Source organism: Macaca mulatta, chromosome 16 (genome assembly GCF_049350105.2).
Source record: "Macaca mulatta isolate MMU2019108-1 chromosome 16, T2T-MMU8v2.0, whole genome shotgun sequence".
NCBI classification, from domain to species: domain Eukaryota; kingdom Metazoa; phylum Chordata; class Mammalia; order Primates; family Cercopithecidae; genus Macaca; species Macaca mulatta.
The window spans coordinates 89,989,038-90,008,126 of record NC_133421.1 but is presented as its reverse complement, the minus strand read 5'-3'; the positions used below and the strand labels follow the sequence as shown (position 1 = coordinate 90,008,126).

The following is a 19,089-nucleotide window of genomic DNA, read 5'->3' as shown; positions in this document are numbered from 1 at the left end:
GGCTGGGAGTACAGGTATACCAGAACATGCCCAACTCTTTTCTTTGTTTTTTGTAAAGATCGGGTTCTCCTACATTGCCCAGGCTGGTCTTGAACTCCTGGCCTCAAGCGATCCTCCTGTCTGGGCCTCCCAAACTACTGGAATTATAGGCATGAGCCACCAAGCCCAGCTGCTTTTATTATTTTTAAACTGACACATAATAATGGTACATATTTATGGGGAACAGTGTTATATTTCCATATATGTATATAATACGTACTATATACAAATGTTTGTATATATTATGCAGCGTATGCCTATAGAGAATACATTTTGTGCACTGTATATACATATAAATATATGTCTACAATGTACACTATGTACAATGTATACAGTCTGTAATCTGTACAAATATGTGTATACAACATATATGTATACAATGTGTAATGTGTAAAAATCAGGGTAATTAGCATATCTATCTCAAACACTTGTGTTGCAAACATTCAAACTCCACTCTTCTAGCTATTTGAAAAACATAATAAATTGTAAATTACAGTCGTTCCATACTGCTCTAGGACCCTAGAACTTATTCGTCCTATCTAGCCATATTTTTGTATCCACTAGCCAACCTTTGGCTAGCCCTCTCCCCATCCTTCCTTGCCTCTCATAACTACTATTCTACTCTCTCCTTCTAGAAGATCAACTCTTTTCATATCCACGTATGAGTGGGAACGTGCAGTATTTATCTTTCTGTGCCTGGCTTATTTCACTTAACGTCATCTCCTCCAAGCTCATCCATGTTGCCACGAAAGACAGAATTTCATTCTTTTTGGTGGCCAAATAGTATTCTCTTGTGTATATAGAAAACACTTTCTTCATCCACTCATCTGCAGGTGGATACTCAGGTGGATTCCATATCATGGCTATTGAGTGTCACAATAAATATAGGAGTGCAGCTATCTCTTCAACATACTGATTTCCTTTACTTTGGATATATCCCCAGCCGTACGATTGCTGGATCATACGGTAGTTCGATTTGTGGTTTTTTGAGGAACCTTTATACTGTTCTCCACAGTGGCAGTACTAATTTACATTCCTACATTGTGTAAGAGTTTCTCTTTCCCACATACCCACGGGCATTTATTTTTTGTCTTTTTGATCACAGCTATTCTAACTTGGGTAAGAACATATCTCATTGGGGTTTTGATTTGCATTTCCCTAATTTAATGATGCTGATCATTTTTTCATATACCTGTTGGTCAGCTGTGTGTCTTCTTTTGAGACGACTACTCATTTGTCCATTTTAAAATCTAACTTTTTCTGTTCACTTGTTTGAGTTCCTTAAATTCCCCTACCCGACGCGTAGATGGCAACTATTTTCTCCCATTCCGTAGACTGTCTCTTCACTCTGTTGATAGTTTCCTTTGCGGCGCAGAAGCTTTTTGATTTGATGTAATCCCATTTATCTCACTTCACTTTGTTGCCTGTACTTTTAAGGACTTCTCCATAATTTTTCTCCAATCTTTGCCCAGACCTAGGCAATACCATTCTAGACATGGGAACGGGCAAAGATTTCATGACAAAGACACCAAAAGCAATCACAAGAAAGGCAAAAATTGACAAATGAGAACTAATTAAACTGAGGAGCTTTTGCACAGCAAAAGAAACTATCCACAGAGTAAACAGATGACCCACAGAATGGGAGAAAATTTTTGCAAAATATGCGTCTGACACAGGCGTAATATCCAGCGTCTGTAAGGAACATACACACATTTACAAGAAAAAAAAAAAAAAAAAACACTAAAAAGTGGGCAAAGGACATGAACAGACACTTTTCACAAGAAGACATACATATGGCTAACAGGCATATGAAAAAAGTTCAGCCGGGCACGGTGGCTCACGCCTGTAATCCAGGCACTTTGGCAGGTCGAGGCGGGTGGATCACGGGGTCAGGAGATCGAGACCATCCAGGCTAACACAGTGAAACCCCATCTCTACTAAAAATACAAAAAAATTAGCCGGGCGTGGTGGTAGGCACCTGTAGTCCCAGCTACTCAGGCGGGAGAATGGCATGAACCCAGGAGGCGGAGCTTGCAGTGAGCCGAGATCACACCACTGCACTCCAGCCTGGGCGATAGAGCAAGACTCCATCTCAAGAAAAAAAAAAGCTCAACATCACTGATCATTAGAGAAACGCAGATGAAAATCACAAAGAGGACGGGCGCGGTGGCTCACACCTGCAATCCCAGCACTTTGGGAGGCCAAAGTGGGTGGATCACTTGAGGTCCGGAGTTTGAGACCAGCCTGGCCAACATGGTGAAACCCCGTCTCTACTAAAAATACAAAAATTAGCCAGGCAAGGTGGGGCGCCTGTGGTGCCAGCTACCCAGGAGACTGAGGCGGGAGAATCACTTGAACCTGGGAGGGAGAGGTTACAGTGAGCCAAGATTGTGCCACTGCAATCCAGCCTGGGTGATAAAGCGAGACTCCATCTCAAACAAAACAAAACAAAACAAAACACAATGAGGCCAGGCGTGGTGGCTCATGCCTGTAATCCTAGTACTTTGGGAGGCCGAGGCAGGTGGATCACTTGAGGTCAAGAGTTCAAGATCAGCCTGGTCAACATGGTGAAACTCCGTCTCTACTAAAAATACAAAAATTAGCCGGGTATGGTGGCGCACACCTCTAATCCCAGCAGAATCGCTTGTGCCCGGGAGGCGCAGGCTGCAGAGAGCTGAGATCATGCCACTGCACTCCAGCCTGGGTGACAGAGCCAGACTCTGTCTCTAAAAAAAAAAAAAAATACAGTGAGATACCATCTTAACACCAGTCAGAATGGCTGCTATTAAAAGGTCAAAAATTAAAAGATGCTGGAGAAGTTGCAGAGCAAAAGGAATGCTTATGCACTGTTAGTGGGAGTGTAAATTAGTTCAACCATTGTGGAAAACAATGTGGTAATTCCACAAATGCCATTCACACCAGCAATCCCATGACTGAGTATGTAACAAAAACAATGTAAATCGCTCACTTATAAACAAACACGCCCATGTATGTTCACTGCAGCACAACTCACAGTAGCAAAGACATGGAATCAAACTAAATGCGCATCAATGGTGGACTGGATAAAGAAAATGTGGTACATACACACCATGGAATACTATGCAGCCCTGAAAAAGAATGAGATCAGCTCCTTTGCAGGAACATGGATGGAGTTGGAGGCCATTATCCTTAGCAAATTAACTCGAACAGAAAATCAAATACCACATGTTCTTGCTTATAAGTGGGAGCTAAATGATGAGAACACAGGGACACAGAGGGGAACAACACACACTGGGGTTTATCGGAGGGGGAGGATGGGAAGAGGGAGAGGATCGGGAAACATAACTAATGGGTACTAGGCTTAATATTTGGGTCATGAAATAATCTGTACCAAAAAAACACATAACACAAGTTTATCTATGTAACAAACCTGCACATGTACTCCTGAACTTAAAAATTTAAAAATAAATAAATAAACAAACTTTTTCTGGTAATATTTTCTTGGGCTAAAGGGGAGGTCATTATGTTTGGATCAGAGGTCAGGATTATATATATTGCCAATATTCCTCTCCTATAAGCCTGCATTATGCAAAGGTATAAATGGCTTAGAGTTCGCAATGCCTTTGACCTAGCAGTGCCACTTATAGGGATCTATCTCAGTGAAGCCATTGGACAGAGAAAGCTAAGGATGCTTATGAGAGCACGCTGACAAAACGAAACTGCACAAACAACCACACATCCCATAACAGAGAACTGGCTCAATACAAGGCTGACACTCTCTCTGGCTGGAAGGCTAAGCAATGTTTATCTTAATAACATAGATAGGGATTTGCTGACAGAAAAAAGGTGTCCACAAAATACTGTTAAGAGGAAAAATCAGGTTGTAAGCCAGAATAAATAACACATCATTTGTTGTTGCTCTTTTGAGTACATAAAACACCCACGAATCCATATTTGGACAAAACCAGAAACAGGTATGCCTCTGTGCTAACAATGGCTATCTCTGGGGTTACAGGTTGTTTCTGTATTCTTGATAGTTCGTTTGTTTGTTTGTTTGTTTTAGACAGAGTCTCATGCTGTTGCCCAGGCTACAGTGCAGTGGCACAATCCCAGCTCACTGCAACCTCCAACTCCCGGGTTCAAGTGACTCTCCTGCCTCAGGCTCCTGAGTAGCTGGGATTACAAGCACATGACACCATGCCTGGCTTTTTTTTTTTTTTTTTTTTTTTGGTATTTTTAGTAGAGACAGGTTTTCACCATGTTGGCCAGGCTGGTCTTGAACTCCTGACCTCAGGTGATCCACCCGCCTCGGCCTCCCAAAGTGCTGGGACTACAGGCGTGAGCCACTGTGCCCGGCCTATTCTTGATAGTTTTGATGTCATAAAATGTTAAAAGAACGTGTGTTACTTCTGTCATTAGAAACAGGAACGGAGTCACTACAGAGCCCACCGGGACTCCGGGCGCACGGCGTAGGAGCCATTCTTCCCAGATTCATGTAGATAAGCACAACTCTACCACTTACGTATCTTGCGTTTGTTCCCGGAACTGTGAGAAAGAGATTCCCTCCAGAGCGGCCCAGGTGTCCTCAGGCTGGCTCCAGGCGTCCTTGTGCCGCGGAGCCAGTTCCATACAGCAGTGCAGGACAGGCAGGGTGCCCAGCCAGTGGTACATACTTTTGTCCATGCACCTTTGGCACAGGTTCACCAGGTACAGCCGCCAGCTGGAAGGGAATAAAGATCCCGCAGTGAGCTGAGTTGGCCAGGGAGTCGTCTCCCTGGGGGTCTGGAGTCCCAACGGTGAGCAAACACCACGCACACAGAGCAGGAGGAGCAACGCACGTGGCAAAGCAGAGTTTAACTCGTGGAGGAGCCACAGAGTAACTCGCACAGGAGACACGGCTTCCCTCAGCCCCCAGCCTAGGGCGTCAGGTCCTTCACGGGCCCTCGCCGAATCCCCACAACAAACTCCCAGGACGGGGAGCAATCTCAGAGGCAGAGGTCCTGGCTAAGTAGTCAACGCAGGGTCCTGCCTGACAGAGCCGGCATTTGAACCCAGGCCATCTGGCAACAGTAAATCTAAATATAAAGCAACTTGTAAAATTTATTTTCATTGTTTAGAGACAGTCTCACTCTGTCATCAAGGCAGTGTGGTGGTGCGATCGTTACAACCTCGAACTCTTGGGCTTGAGGGATCCTCCTGCCTCAGTCTGTCAGGTGCTGGAATTACAGGTGCACCACCACACCCAGCTACTTTTTTTTTCTTTTTTCTTTGAAACAGAGTCTCACTCTGTTGCCCAGGCTGGAGTGCAATGGCACAATCTCAGCTCACTGCAACCTCCACCTCCTGGGTTCAAGCAATTCTCCTGTCTCAGCCTCCTGAGTAAGTGGGACTATAGGTGCCCGCCAACATGCCTGGCTAATTTTTTGTATTTGTATTTTTAGTAGAGATAGGGTTTCACCATGTTGGCTGGTTAAATTTTTTATTTTAATTTTTGTTTCCCAGGCTGATCCTGAACTTCTGGGCTCAAGCAATCCTTCCTGCCTCAGCCTCCCAAAGCACTGGGATTACAGGTGTGAGCCATAATGCCCGGCCAAAACAACTTTTTTTTTTTTTTTTTTTGAGACGAAGTCTTGCTCTGTCGCCCAGGCTGGAGTGCAATGGCATGATCTCAGCTCACTGCAACCTCCGCCTCCCGGTTCAAGCAATTCTCCTACCTCGGTCTCCTGAGTAGCTGAGATTACAGGCATGCATCACTACGCCCAGCTAATTTTTGCATTTTTAGTAGAGACAGGGTTTCACCATGTTGGTCAGGCTGGTCTCCAACTCCTGACCTTGTGATCCGCCTGTCTTGACCTCCCAAAGTGCTGGGATTTCAGGCATGAGCCACCACACCCGGCCCCAAAACAACTTTTTAAATGTAAGGGGTGGGCCCATGAACAATACATGGTGAATCTGCTACAGTCAAAACATATTAATGATTCCTCATACTTTAAACATTGGCACTAACTTTGTACATTGCCTTGCCACCATTCCTCCTCTTTGTCAAAATGCGCAGTGTTTATCTGGGTGTTTTATATTTGTAAAACCAGGCCAGGCACAGTGGCTCATGCCTATAATCCCAACGCTTTGGGAGGCCGAGGCAGGTGGATCACTTCAACTCAGGAGTTCAAGACCACCGGGGCAACATGGCGAAACCCTGTCTCTACAATAAATACAAAAATTAGCTGCAAGTGGTGGTGTGCATCTGTAGTCCCAGCTGTTCAGGAGGCTGAGGCGGGAGGACCACCTGAGTCTGTGAGGTTGAAGCTGCAGTGAGCCGTGACTGCTCCACTGCACTCCAGCCTGGGGGGACAGAGTAAGACACTGTCTCAAAACAACAAATAAATAAATGTGTAAAACCAAGAGGCAGATGTCGTGATAAGACATGCTGGTCAGGAAAGGCTACCTCATGTCATTCCCAGTTCAAATCAACACACACAGAATGCTGGGAGACTGTGACCATCAGAGCTCAGTGGGGTCTGAGCAGGTCTTCCTACCAAGTCAAAGGCCATCACCTTCTCACCACCAAACATTTCAGGCCCGGGACAGTCACGCTGTTTCCTAAACTAGACACGGCACAGGCAGGGGCATCGGGAGAACATTCACACTGCTTCTGCAGATATCCTTGAGGGGATATGTTCAGGCCGGCATCGTGCCACAACCTCCTAAATGCGTGCACACAGACGCTGCTCATGGTATGACACAAAGCTTCAAAAACCAGGGCATTCAGTCCAGGCGCGGTGGCTCATGCCTACAATCCTAGCACTTTGGGAGGCCGAGGTGGGTGGACCACTTGAGGTCAGGAGTTCGAGACCAGCCTGGCCATAATGGCGAAAACCCTTCTCTACTAAAAATACAAAAATTAGCCGTGTGCGGTCGTGTGCACCTGTAGTACCTGCTACTAAGGAGGCTGAAGCAGGAGAATTGCCTGAACCTAGGAGGCGGAGGCTGCAGTGAGCCAAGATTGCGCCACTTACTCTAGCCTGGGTCACAAAGTGAGACGCTGTCTAGGGAAAACAAACAAACAAAAAAAGCAGGGTATTCAACAGAAGACAGAATATAATAAAAATAAGATAGATGCTAGGAAAAACTACTGCCACGACCACAGTGAGTGGTAAAATCACGGGTGGTTTTATTTCTTCCCTGTGTGCTTTCAGTCACTCTAGTCAACCCCTTATTTTTGCAATCAGAGAAAATCATTATAATAGCTATAAAAACATTTTAACAAAAAATAATAATACCTCTGAGATGTCCCAAGGATGTGGCTTAGGTCACTGTGAAGCTCATCTGGTGAGCTGGCATCCGAGGACAGGAGGTGACACACTGAGGTCAGGTTGTCTTCTAACTGAAATTTTTCCACTACAAAAAGGACAATGAGGCCCATTTTCAGTTTACTCCTCACTGGGCAGTCTTTAGGGAAAAGGTCCACGCTTTTTCTCTCCAGAAATGGTGCCATGTGCTTCTGCAGATATTCCCACAGGTCTTTCTTCACCTGATGGTGGGAGAAGAGGAAGATGCATGAACCGTGAACCTGAATTCATCAGAGGTGTCCAGAACCGCCCCAGCACCACAGCTAGGGCAGCAGACCCCATCCGTGCCCCGCACCACACCTGCGGGAGCTACAGGAGCAGCCGCGGTGCAGCCAAGACCCTGGCATGAGGGCTCAGGCAGGGCCCCCGAGGCTCACCAGCGCTCAGCTTCCCTCAGAAACAGCTCCAGGCTGGCCTGAAACCCGCCCAGGCTGCACCGCAGTGAGGGAAAAGGTGCAGTGCGGGAGGGCTCCCCGTTCCTTCCACTCTCCCTCCAAGGCCAGGGGAGGACTCAGGACTGGTGCTGGGGTGGGGTTCAGATTACAACCAGGAAAAGGAGGAAAATGGGGAAGGCGGGGAAATTCCAAGACACGGTGGTAGGAGAAAAGGTCGGAAACTTCCACACATTCCCATCTGCAACCCGGCCCACAGAGTCAAGGGGTCATCCGGCCGGCACTAGCAGGTCAGGTGAGGCTCCTGCCCAGAAGGTAGAGCAGCTGGTGGCCAGCCTGATACCTCTTTCTCCCCGTACTGCAAAGCGGTCCACGGCTGTGCGTGTCCTTCATAAATCATAGGCTGTCGCACGACAAAATAAAACTGCTGGAACTGGGTGAAGAAGTTGTTGAGGTTGATGGTGTCCCAGGTCTGCAGGATGCTGAAGATGCCATCCAGCATGACCGTGGCGGCAATCTGCTTCCCCTTCACCAGGTCCTTCCTCGTGAAGTCTGCGATATGGTTCATGACTTTCTGAAATTTCCCGGGAGGCCTCATACAAACTATGTCATCGTACTGATGCCAGTCTGAGGGAGACAGAAAGAAGGAGAGTCTATCTAAGACCATCAAAACCCTGGAGACCCAGACGCTGGCCTAGAAGGCTGATCACGACTGGCACAGAGATGGAGTAAACGGGCCAGAGGAATGGAGGAAGGGAAAAGCAAAAACCTGCACACTGACGACAGCCAGACTCCCTCCATCTGGCTTCTTATCTGAGGCCGGCCCCGTGCAAACGGACATCCTAGACGTCCCACAGTGATGAGTGGAAAGCCCCGGGTCGCGAAATGCAGCGGGCCTGAGACTTGCAACGGATCTCTAACTGTGTAGCTCAGCAAACTTGATAAACAACTTCCTTAAACATCATCACAAGGAGGTGGAACGTGTCATACAGAAACCACATCCCTCACTAGCAACTGAGCACCGTCCCAGTCCATCACTGAGCTGGTTTCCTCTGTACTAGGAATGGGACACAGCCCCTGGAGGAAGGTGCGGGCTGCCCAGCAGGCACAGATGGCCTTTGGCATGGTGGCTGGTACAGGGCAAGGGCTGAATTCATGACTGTTCTTAAGCTCCATTGCAAACGATGTGAGTGCAGACCTCATTACAGAGAACCCAGTGAGGTCGACTGTAAAATAATTAGAAAACACAGGAGGTCAATGAGAGAGTGAGAGGCCCCGTGAAGACATACAAACAGAAGTAAAAATCAGGCAGAAACGGGAAGCACCCTCACAGGCCTCCTGAGCCCTCTGCTGTGCTTTGCGGGGGGCGGGGGCCCCACCCGCCGCACAGTTGTGTAGACTGTCAGGCCCACCCACCCCAGCTCTGCACCCCGGGCCCAGCAGGGCTTGCAACTGTTTAGTTCACCTCGGTCATCACCTCCTTGTGGAAGCTTCTGCCGACCTCCAGCTCAAATCCCCTACCACGTGCCTTTTTTTTTTGTTTTTTTTGTTTTTTTTGTTTTGAGACGGAGTCTTGCTCTGTTGCCCAGGCTGGAGTGCAGTTGCCGATCTTGGCTCACTGCAAGCTCCGCCTCCCAGGTTCATGCCATTCTCCTGCCTCAGTCTCCTGAGGAGCTGGGACTACAGGGGCCCACCACCACGCCCGGCTAATCTTTTTGTATTTGTAGTAGAGATGGAGTTTCATCATGTTAGCCAGGATGATCTCGATCTCCTGACCTTGTGATCTGCCTGCCTCGGCCTCCCAAAGTGCTGGGATTACAGGCGTGAGCCACCGCACCCAGCCACCATGCGCCCTTTTAACTGAGCCATCAATGCCATGGCATTTATCAGAGAAGGAATTCCATATTTATATCTATAGAATTCCATATTTAAATATATTTATATATGGAATTACTGGACTAAGGCCTATTCTCTCAAAGCTTAAGTTCTCAGAGTACACTCTCTAGCTAGTAAAAATCACGTTTGGCTGGGCACGGTGGCTCACGTCTTAATCCCAGCACTTTGGGAGGCTAAGATGGGCGGATTGCTTGAGCCCACGAGTTTGAGACCAGACTGGGCAACATAGCAAGACCAGTCTCTCCAAAAAAAAATACGAAAAATTAGCCAGGCATGGTGGCACACGCCTGTAGGCCCAGCTACTTGGGGGACTGAGGGGGAGGATCAGTTGAGCTCTGGGGGTTGAGGCTGTAGTGAGCTGAGATCGTGCCATTGCACTCCAGCCTGGGTGACAGAGCGAGCTCCTGTCTCAAAAAAAAAAATGTTTACAAAAACAAAAAAATAAATACTTTATAAAGTTCTTAGGACTTCTGTCTTTGTCCAAGGTGGAATGACAGGGACTAAATTTACATTCTCCCGTATCTGCCTAAAGCAACATATGAACAACATAAACAGTAAAACAACCATTTTCAAGACACCGGACAGCAGGGGGCAGGGAGCGGAAAGCAACAACCAGTTGACCCCAGCTCACTTCCTTGAGTTTCAGTGTCACTGTGCAGGGAGGGGAGCCAGGGGAAGCCCAGGACCCCCCAGCTGAGGAGGCAGTGCTGGGAGTCCAGGTGACCAAGAGAGCCCAAGTTTATAGACAGAGAACTCAGGCGGGGGACCCCTGAGAGAGGCATGGAGGGGCACAGAGGGCTCTGCGAGAAGGGGAGCGCCCGCGTCTATGGACAGGTGGGCGGAGCGGCTGACAGGCTGGGGATGGCAGCCGGCAGGAGCCTGCAGACGGGGCTCTGGGCGTCATCTCCAGTCAACCATCTGAAAATCTCGAGAGAAGTGACAAGTCCCAGTGGCCTCCTGGTCACTGCACTTGTCCCTGACCCAGCTTCCAGGCCTTTGCTGCCCCTCTGTTCCCAGTCGCAGCCCTTCTTCTGGCTTCGTGTTCTCTCCTTTCCCTTAATTAAAAATGCTTTCCGGCCGGGCGCAGGGGCTCACACCTGTAATCCCAACACTTTGGGAGGCCGAGACCGGCAGATCACCTGAGCTCAAGACCAGCTGGCCAACATGGTGAACCCCCGTCTCTACTAAAAATGCAAAAGTTAGCCGGGGGTGGTGGCAGGCTCCTGTAATCCCAGCTACTCGGGAGACTGACGCAGGAGAACTGCTTCACCCTGGGAAGCGGAGGTTGCAGTGAGCCGAGATTGCACCACTGCACTCCAGCCTGAGCGATAGACTCCATCTCAAAATACAAACAAACAAAAAAATCTGCAAGTGAGTGGGTAAGTCACACTGAGCTCAAAGGAGAAGCCAACATATCTTTAACCAACCAGGGACACAACCCAAAGTCAGTGTCACTGAACCTCGAGGCTGGGGAGGGGCCATTGCGGAGCAGAGGCCCTCACTGCCCAGGCAAAGTCTGTGGTCTCCAGAGAGACGCGCCCAGTACTGCAGGGCTGGCACCTGCACTCTGGAAGGGTGAGCAGACAGCCTCCTGCCACGACTTACCTCCTGAGCCCAAAAGTGAAGATTTTATGAACAGACAGCGGTTGACGTGCTCGCCCTCCTTCTGCTGGCGCTTGTAGATGAACTCAAACTCAGCAGAGCCCTTGTTATTACAAATGACGTACTTGTAAGGAATGTATTTATTTAGGTATTTCTTGGAAATGACGGCGCTGCCTTCAACAAGAATGCCATCACGATGTAAGTCTCTGGGAATGAACAGGATACAGTTGGTTATCCAAAATTCCCATCCCGGAAATTTTAGTTCTTCTCAAACACAGCATGGAGTGCAAAGCTACAAATTGATGTGGACTAAGAGGAGGCTTCTAGAACAAGAAAATAAACCCTGGCAAAGCTGGGTTCCGCGGCCCATGCCTGAAATCCCAACACCATGGGAGGCTGAGGTGGGAGGACTTCTCTAGTTCAGAGGTCAAGGCTGCATTGACCTGTGATCCCACCACTGCAGTCCAGCCTGGGTGACAGAGCAAGATTCTGTCTTGGATAAACAAAGCTGGGCATGGTGGCCCAGGAGATTGAGGCTGCAGTGAGTCATGATTGTACTCCCGCCTAGGCAACAGAGCAAGATCCCCTCTCTAAAAAAACAGTGTAATAAAGAAAGATTACTTTAAAAAAAAAAAAAAAAAAAGGTCCATGATGGAATGTGACACAGAAATGCATGTCCAGGAAGAGCTGTCTGAAATAGTCACCTTCCAAAAGCCAAAGGATGTCGTCAACTCACTTGATAAAAATTATTTAAAGGCTGGACGCAGTGGCTCATGCCTGTAATCCCAGCACTTTGGGAGGCCTAGGCAGGCGGATCACCTGAGGTCAGGAGTTTGAGACTAGCCTGGCCAGCATTTAGTAGAAACTCCACCTCTAGTAAAAATACAAAAATTAGCCGGGCATGGTGGTGGGCGCCTGTAATCCCAGCTACTTGGGAGGCTGAGGCATGAGAATTGTTTGAACCCAGGAGGCAGAGGCTGCAGTGAGCCGAGATCGCGCCACTGCACTCCAGCCTGGGTGACACAGCAAGACTCTGTCTCAAAAAAAAAAAAAAATTTTTTTTTAAATACATGTCACAGATTAGGCATCCTATGCCTTGCCTGAGGGATTCCTCCCAAGCCTACAGACACGCGCACCTGGTGCAGTGCAGCTCACAGACATTCCTGCTCCATTTCGGCTCGCCGAGTTCTTCTCCGCCTCTGATGAAGACTTTATGGTGGTCGGGATTGAATGAGAAATGATTAGAGATGATGGCGTGGAAGTACACGGTGACTCCTCTGCCCGGGCTCAGCGTCCTGGTGGAAAACCAAAACAGAAATCTGATTCCTGCGAGATCTGTCCACCCGCCATGTACATGCACGCACATGCACACACACATGTGCACACGGGTACACGCACACGTACACACAAGCACATGCACACGCGCGCACACACATCCGTGCACGTGCACAAGCACGAACACACGCACATGCACACACATGCACATGCACACATGTGCACACACACATACACACACGCACATGGTCCTTGTGTTCCTAATGCACACTATCACACCCTAGCAAAAATGCAAGCACATCCATGTCTGACACACGACCCCCTGTGGGGTTGTCTCTTCCCTGTCTCCAAAATGGAGGAAGAAGAGGTGACCAATCCCTGCCCATCTCTGAAGTGTTGCGGGCAGTGGCAAGAGGCACCAGCAGGTGTCCGAGCCAGAACAGCCCCTCTCCTGAGTTCCAAAAGGCCCACGAGGGCTCCAGGACCCCAGGGGCTATTAGGAAACAAGAAACTGGCACAGGTGCCCGCCCCCTTCCACCTCCTAAGTGGTTCCCTTTTCCCCCAAAGTTAAACTTGCCAAAACAGTTGACTAGAGGGCAGCCTGGATATCCCCTGGGAGCTGTGCAGGGAGAGGGTGTGCCGGGCTCTCAGGCAGGGTCTCCTTTGCTCCCCTGTGGGGTCATCCCTACCTTGCCTTCACTTCCTGGACACCCGCTTTCTGGTTTTTTTGTTCCTTCTCCTTTTTCGCAGCAGCTGCACTTTTGTTCTTCCCCTCTGGCTTCTTGGGGTCTTCAGGCTCCCCTTGCTCATTTTTACCGACTTTTTCTCCAGCAGTAGCCGTCTCGTCCTTGGTCTTGGTCTCAGCTTCCTGGAACAAGGAACCAAACCCCGACCTTCAAGGCTGGCCTCCACATTTTCTTTTTCTTTTTTTTTTTTTTTTGAGACAGAGTCTCGCTCTTATTCCCCAGGCTGGAGTGCAGTACTGCAGTCTCAGCAGCTCACTGCAACCTCCACCTCCCAGGCTCAGGCAATTCTCCTGCCACAGCCTCCCGAGTAGCTGGGACTACAGGCACACAACACCATGGCTGGCTAATTTTTGTATTTTTAGTAGAGACGGGGTTTTACCATGTTGGCCAGACTGGTCTTAAACTCCTGACCTCAGGTGATGCACCCGCCTGGGCCTCCCAAGTGCTGGGATTACAGGTGTGAGCCACCGCGCCCGGCCCAGCCTCCACATCGACCCCTACAGGGGATGCTTCTCACAGCGGACTGAGTGACCACAACCCTTCCCTGCTTGGGACCTTCCAGTGCCGTTAGGGTCACTAATCACAGCCTCCAGAGGCGCCACTCTCCATCCTCATTGGTGGCCTCTCCTCCCCCAACTCCTCCTGGGAGCACTGGTGTCCCTGCTGCTCTGGGAACAGGCCCACCCCACACTACCCCAGGGCCTCTGCACATGACCTTCCCATTGTCTGGGACACATCCCAGACACCTCCGGGACCATCCCTCACCACCTCCTCAGAGAGGCCTTGCCCGGCCACTCGGGCTGTGGGGGGCCACGGTACCTCGGGGCCCACCCCAGTGCCCTCTCCCCTCCCTCCCTCCATGCTCTTCTCACTGCTGAGGTCGGTTTCCTGACTCTCTCTCCTCCAGAAGGTGAGCACCCCGAAGGCCAGGGCTTTGTCTGAATCACGGCTATATCCCCAGCACTTAAATATTCACTGAATAATTAAATGAAAGAGGGGCAGCCGTGGGCAGGACAAGGGCCTCCTGGAGCCGGCAGGCAGGAAGGAGACGCACCTGGCAGTGTGTTTTGGAAGCAGCAGTGGTTGTTGGCGGCTGTTTCATTCCCTGGATCTTCTCTTTCATTTCCTTCCCAGCCCCTTTAACTGCATTGGCTGGCTCAGCTGCAGCATCAACTGCCTGCAAGACCCCAAACACCAGAGCCAAGGTGACCAAATGGACCAGGGTGACTCGGACATGGTTTAAGGGTCAGTAGCTGCCACAAGCCTAGGGACAGGAGGGGCCGGCGTCCCGGGTGGAGGGCAGCCCTCCCACCCCACCCAGGGAGAAGGGCCCAGAGGACACCCTCCCTGGCAGGGAAGCAACGCCAGCACCTTGCAGCAGAGCCCAGGTGCCGAGGGCTCAGTGCCACTCCCGGCCATCTCTCTCGGATGACTCACCGTAGAGGCTGGGGTCCCCGCCTGCTGCCTGGTGGTCTGCGGTTCTGTCCCGGGCTCAGAGCTGCCCCCTTTCGACTCAGGCAACAGGAGCTCCTGGGCAGCATCTTCATTCCCAGAACGGCCTTCACCAGCAGAGGTGGGGGGACCGGCCCCCTCCTGGGACAGGCCTCTGCCCCCAGAGGGGATGGAAGCGTCCTTGTCCTCCCCTTCTGTGTGGTCCTGGGGTTGGCGGCTGCTCTGAGCCTCACCTCCTGTGGCCACTCCTGCTTCTCCCAAAGCCTGAGCCTGCAGGGGGCTGTCACCAACCTTGGTGGGCACGAAGGGACCGTCACCCTCCAGTGGTATGGTGGCTGTGCCCGGGGGCTGGCTCGGCTGGCCAGTCGGGCCACTCTGCTGGGCTTGGCTGTGGGGCCGGGCTGCGTCCTGAGGCTCCGGGTTTGAAAGCAAAGTCAGATGACAGGGGCTGGCAGGAGACAGGGGCAAGGAATCCAGCTCTGAGGAAGCGGAGTTGTTCAGATTCTTATTCTTCTTCCTTTTCTTCTTTTTGCTCTAAACAGAAAGACAGACACTCACTTTACTTCTTAGATTTAGTGTACTCTAGCCCACGTTTCCCTCCAACTTTCTCTCCCATTTCTCAGCTACATCAAGCTTCGCTCAACCAAAGTGCCTAACACCTGTTAGATCTGCAATTACCTGGAAAGAATGAAATTAAGAAACAAAAGTTGGGGATGGGCAGGGTCAGGGGCAAGTGGCCTTGAAGTGCTTTTACCACACTCAGCACGGTCACGGCCAGGCGGAGACCCTCACACGGGCTCACTGTTTATTGGGCATCCACGGACATGGATATTTATTTATTTATTTGAGACAAGGTCTCCCTCTGTCACCCAGGCTGGAGTGCAGTGGTGCAACCCCGGCTCACTGTAGCCTCGACCTCCTGGGCTCAAGTGATCCTCCCACCTCAGCCTCCTGAGTAGCTGGGACTACAGGTGAGCATCACTGCGCCCAGCTAATTTTTTGTTTGTTTTGTGTAGAAACGGGGTTTCGTCATGTTGCCCAAGCTGGTTTTGAACTCTGGGACTCAGGCGATCTGCCCACCTCGGCCTCCCGAAATCCTGGAGTTACAGGCGTGAACCACCATTCCCAGCTGGTTTTAAAAAATGCTTTGTAGAGACAGAGTCTCACTATGTTGCCCAGGCTGGTCTCCAACACCCAGGCTCAGGCCTCCCAAAGTGTGGGAGTACACACGTGAGCCGCCGTGCCTGGCCTGGTTTTGAACATTAGAAAGCACACGCAGGCTTTCCACATTTTATGCACCTCTATAAAAATATTTCGTACACAAAATTTGAAATGAGAAGGAGGAGACTGAAAAATGAGTAGCAGCTGCCTCCGCACCCTCAGCAGGCACAGCCAGGCTCGAAGGCACATCCAGGTTCAGGGGTACCGTCCCCACCTTGGAACCAGGACTGCAGCTGGTGGGAGGAGGCTGCCAGGACCCTGGGACCCCGCAGGCATCTCCCAGGGTATGGTGCTCAGGGGTGCGTGCTGATCGGGTCACTACAGGAAAGTGACTTGCAGATCCCCTGAAACCTGGTGGTGTGTGATGAGGGCCCCGAACTGCCAGGCAGCAGGTGTGAACCTGTGCCCACTCCACACCCCCCACCTCCTGCACCCACACGCCCGGGAAGACCCGCACACACTGAGGTGCAGCCCAGGGGCTAATCTACCCTCTCCTCAGCAACTGGTAGTGAGGGGACTAGGAAGGGCCACAGGGTCCCGTCACTGCCACTTCAGGAGCCCCTCGGCTGATGGCTGGCCCCTGTGTGGCCCCAGGAGGAGGCTGCGTTCCCACCCGCCCAGGGCATGGCGAAGCAGCAGCTGGACAGGGCTGTGCCCCAGGGCTTCCAGGAGGCCAGGCCGACACTGCAAGGCCTTCTCTCTCACACACGACCGCACTTCCTGCCAGAACCAGGGCCAGAAATTCTGATTTTCTCCTCCTTTTTAAATTCAGAGGAAACCCACGCTCAGTGTACACAAAGCACAGGAGGCCCCCTCCCCGCCCCCCGCCACCTGCCCCCCGACCCGTAACATCTCCCCAGGCCACAGTTCGGCTCTAGCCTCCTGCTCGGCCTGCATCCCTGATGCCGACCCCAGACCACCAACCCACCACACCGCTGAGAGCACCTGGTCCCGTTCCTGGGAGCAAGCACCACCCCTGAAATGACACACTTGGAGCGTTTGGGTGCAGACAGGGAAGACTCACTCCCAGCGCACCGTGACTCTAAAATGGCGCTTCATTGAGATCTGGCCACTGCACTCCAAGCTGGGCGACAGAGTGAGACTCCATCTCAAATATTGAAAAAAAAATAGGTCGGGCGTGTTGGCTCAGGCCTGTAATCCCAGCACTTTGGGAGGCCGAGGCAGGCAGATCACTGGAGGTCAAGAGATTGCAACCAGCCTGGCCAACATGGTGAAATCCCCCGTCTTTACTAAAAATACAAAAAATTAGCCGGACGTGGTGGCAGGCGCCTGTAATCCCAGCTACTTGGGAGGCTGAGGCAGGAGAATTGCTTGAACCTGGGAGGCAGAGTTTGCAGTGAGCCGAGATTAAGCCACTGCACTCCATCCCGAGCAATAGAGCAAGACTCCATCTCAAAACAAACAAACAAAAAAAAAAAAAAAAAAAAAAAGCACCTGCAGAAGCAACCGCAGCAGAAGAGTCCGGGGCTGGGGCCCAGCACTGGAGAGTGGCGTCATCAGGGCAGGTGTCAGCCTCTGAATGACAGGCTGGTCAGCTGCCGGGGACCTGCTGAAAGGGGGAAGCAAAAGGCCGTCAAGAAACAGGCAGGTGCTGCACAACCCCTCACTGCAGGCACCCATCGGCCTCAGTATGCTGAGGAGACCTGGCAGGTGGGGTCCGAGCCCTGAAGACAGCCTAGCCTCGGAAAGGCGATGACACCGTCCCTGCCCGGCCAGCTGCCTGGTGCCTCTGGGGCTGCCACGCAGTGATGTCTGGGCTGGGTTTAGAGGGCCTGCCTGAGTTCCCATCCAGCTCACCCCATGCCACACTGGCTAAGCAACCCCAGGTGGGTCACTGAGCCACCGTGGGTCTCAGTTTCCCCATCTTTAAAGTGGAGACAGCAGATGTCTCCACATCACAGCATCACTGAGGGTGACCAAATGGGACGAAGCACACAGAGAGTTGTAGGACACTGCCTGGCACACGCAAGGCCCCCATCGGTGATGCTGTGGTCACGGTCACTGTCCACACACAGCAGGTGTTTGTGGCCACCTGGTGACAGCACAGGATGGCCTATCCTGGGGGATGGTCCCTTGGCTCTCCCTGTTCTCGGCCGCATGGTTTCAGTACCATCAGCTTTACTCCAGCCCCAGGGGCAGCTCTTGTGCGTGGGCTGATGTCAACCACTGCGGTCTATCATCCTGGCCACAGGGACCCACTGGGGGATTGGCCCGGGAGCCAATCAGAGCCAATGAGATTTGAGGAAGCGCTTCCTCTCTCCAGAGGAATCACTCACCAGAGGAGGCGCTCTCTTGTCCCCTGAATGACAGAGTAGCAGGTGGATCACGGGGAAGCCACTGTGTGGCACGAGGGAGTGACGGGAAACAGCTGGTGAGAGGCTCGGTGGGGGAGCCATGTCCGGAAGGCAGAGCAGACAGGGCCAGAGACGCCTGCACCAAGCCTCGCCTGCAGCCTCGGGGCTCATCAGGTGTCCATAATAAACTCCCTCAATGGGATTAGCCAGGTGGAGCTGGGCTTTCCATTATTTGAAATGGAGTCTCACTCTGTCATCCAGGCTGGAGCGTAGTGGCATAATCTCAGCTCACTGCAACCTGTTTCCTGGGTTCATGCAATTCTCCTGCCTCAGCCTCCTGAGTAGCTGGGATTACAGGCTCAGGCCACCACGCCCAGCTAATTTTTGTTCTGTTTTTGGTTTCTGTTTTGTTTTGTTTTGTTTTTTTGAGACGAAGTTTCGCTCTTGTTGCCCAGGCTGGAGTGCAATGGCATGATCTGAGCCCATTGCAACCTCCACCTCCCAGGTTCAAGGGATTATCCTGCCTCAGCCTCCCGAGTAGCTGGGATTACAGGCACCTGCCATCATGCCTAGCTTTTTTTTTTTTTTTTTTTTTTGTATTTTTGTACAGACGGGGTTTCACCATGTTGGCCAGGCTGGTCTTGAACTGACCTCAGGTGATCCACCCTCTTCGGCCTCCCAAAGTGCTGGGATTACAGGCGTGAGCTACCGTGCCTGGCCATAATTTTCGTATTTTTAGTACAGATGGGGTTTCACCATGTTGGCCAGCTGGTCTTGAACTCTGACCTCAGGTGATCCACCCACCTCGGCCTCCCAAAGTGCT

The 19,089-nt window shown here is 51.2% G+C and overlaps 2 protein-coding genes across 11 annotated transcripts in view; both read right to left on the bottom strand.

Moving 5' to 3' along the window:
• The window catches only part of RNF213 (ring finger protein 213), a 134,153-nt gene that overhangs the window by 90,769 nt on the left and 24,295 nt on the right, over positions 1 to 19,089 (bottom strand). For all 9 annotated transcript variants that reach the window (XM_077973145.1, XM_028836895.2, XM_028836894.2 and 6 more), the window contains 8 exons: positions 14,716 to 15,264; positions 14,333 to 14,455; positions 13,222 to 13,400; positions 12,394 to 12,552; positions 11,261 to 11,463; positions 8,103 to 8,386; positions 7,299 to 7,549; positions 4,541 to 4,738 (listed from right to left, as the gene is read on the bottom strand). In XM_077973145.1, coding sequence (XP_077829271.1) covers positions 4,541 to 4,738; positions 7,299 to 7,549; positions 8,103 to 8,386; positions 11,261 to 11,463; positions 12,394 to 12,552; positions 13,222 to 13,400; positions 14,333 to 14,455; positions 14,716 to 15,264 — 1,946 coding nt within the window. The remainder of the gene's footprint in view (positions 1 to 4,540; positions 4,739 to 7,298; positions 7,550 to 8,102; positions 8,387 to 11,260; positions 11,464 to 12,393; positions 12,553 to 13,221; positions 13,401 to 14,332; positions 14,456 to 14,715; positions 15,265 to 19,089) is intronic.
• SLC26A11 (solute carrier family 26 member 11) overlaps positions 18,991 to 19,089 on the bottom strand; it is a 65,137-nt gene continuing 65,038 nt past the window's right edge. The window contains exon 17 of one of the 2 annotated variants that reach the window (XR_013407440.1): positions 18,991 to 19,047. The gene's annotated coding sequence lies outside the window, so the exon portion shown is untranslated. Of the gene's footprint in view, positions 19,053 to 19,089 lie in introns of both variants that reach the window. The other variant, XR_013407441.1, reaches the window with a different exon arrangement.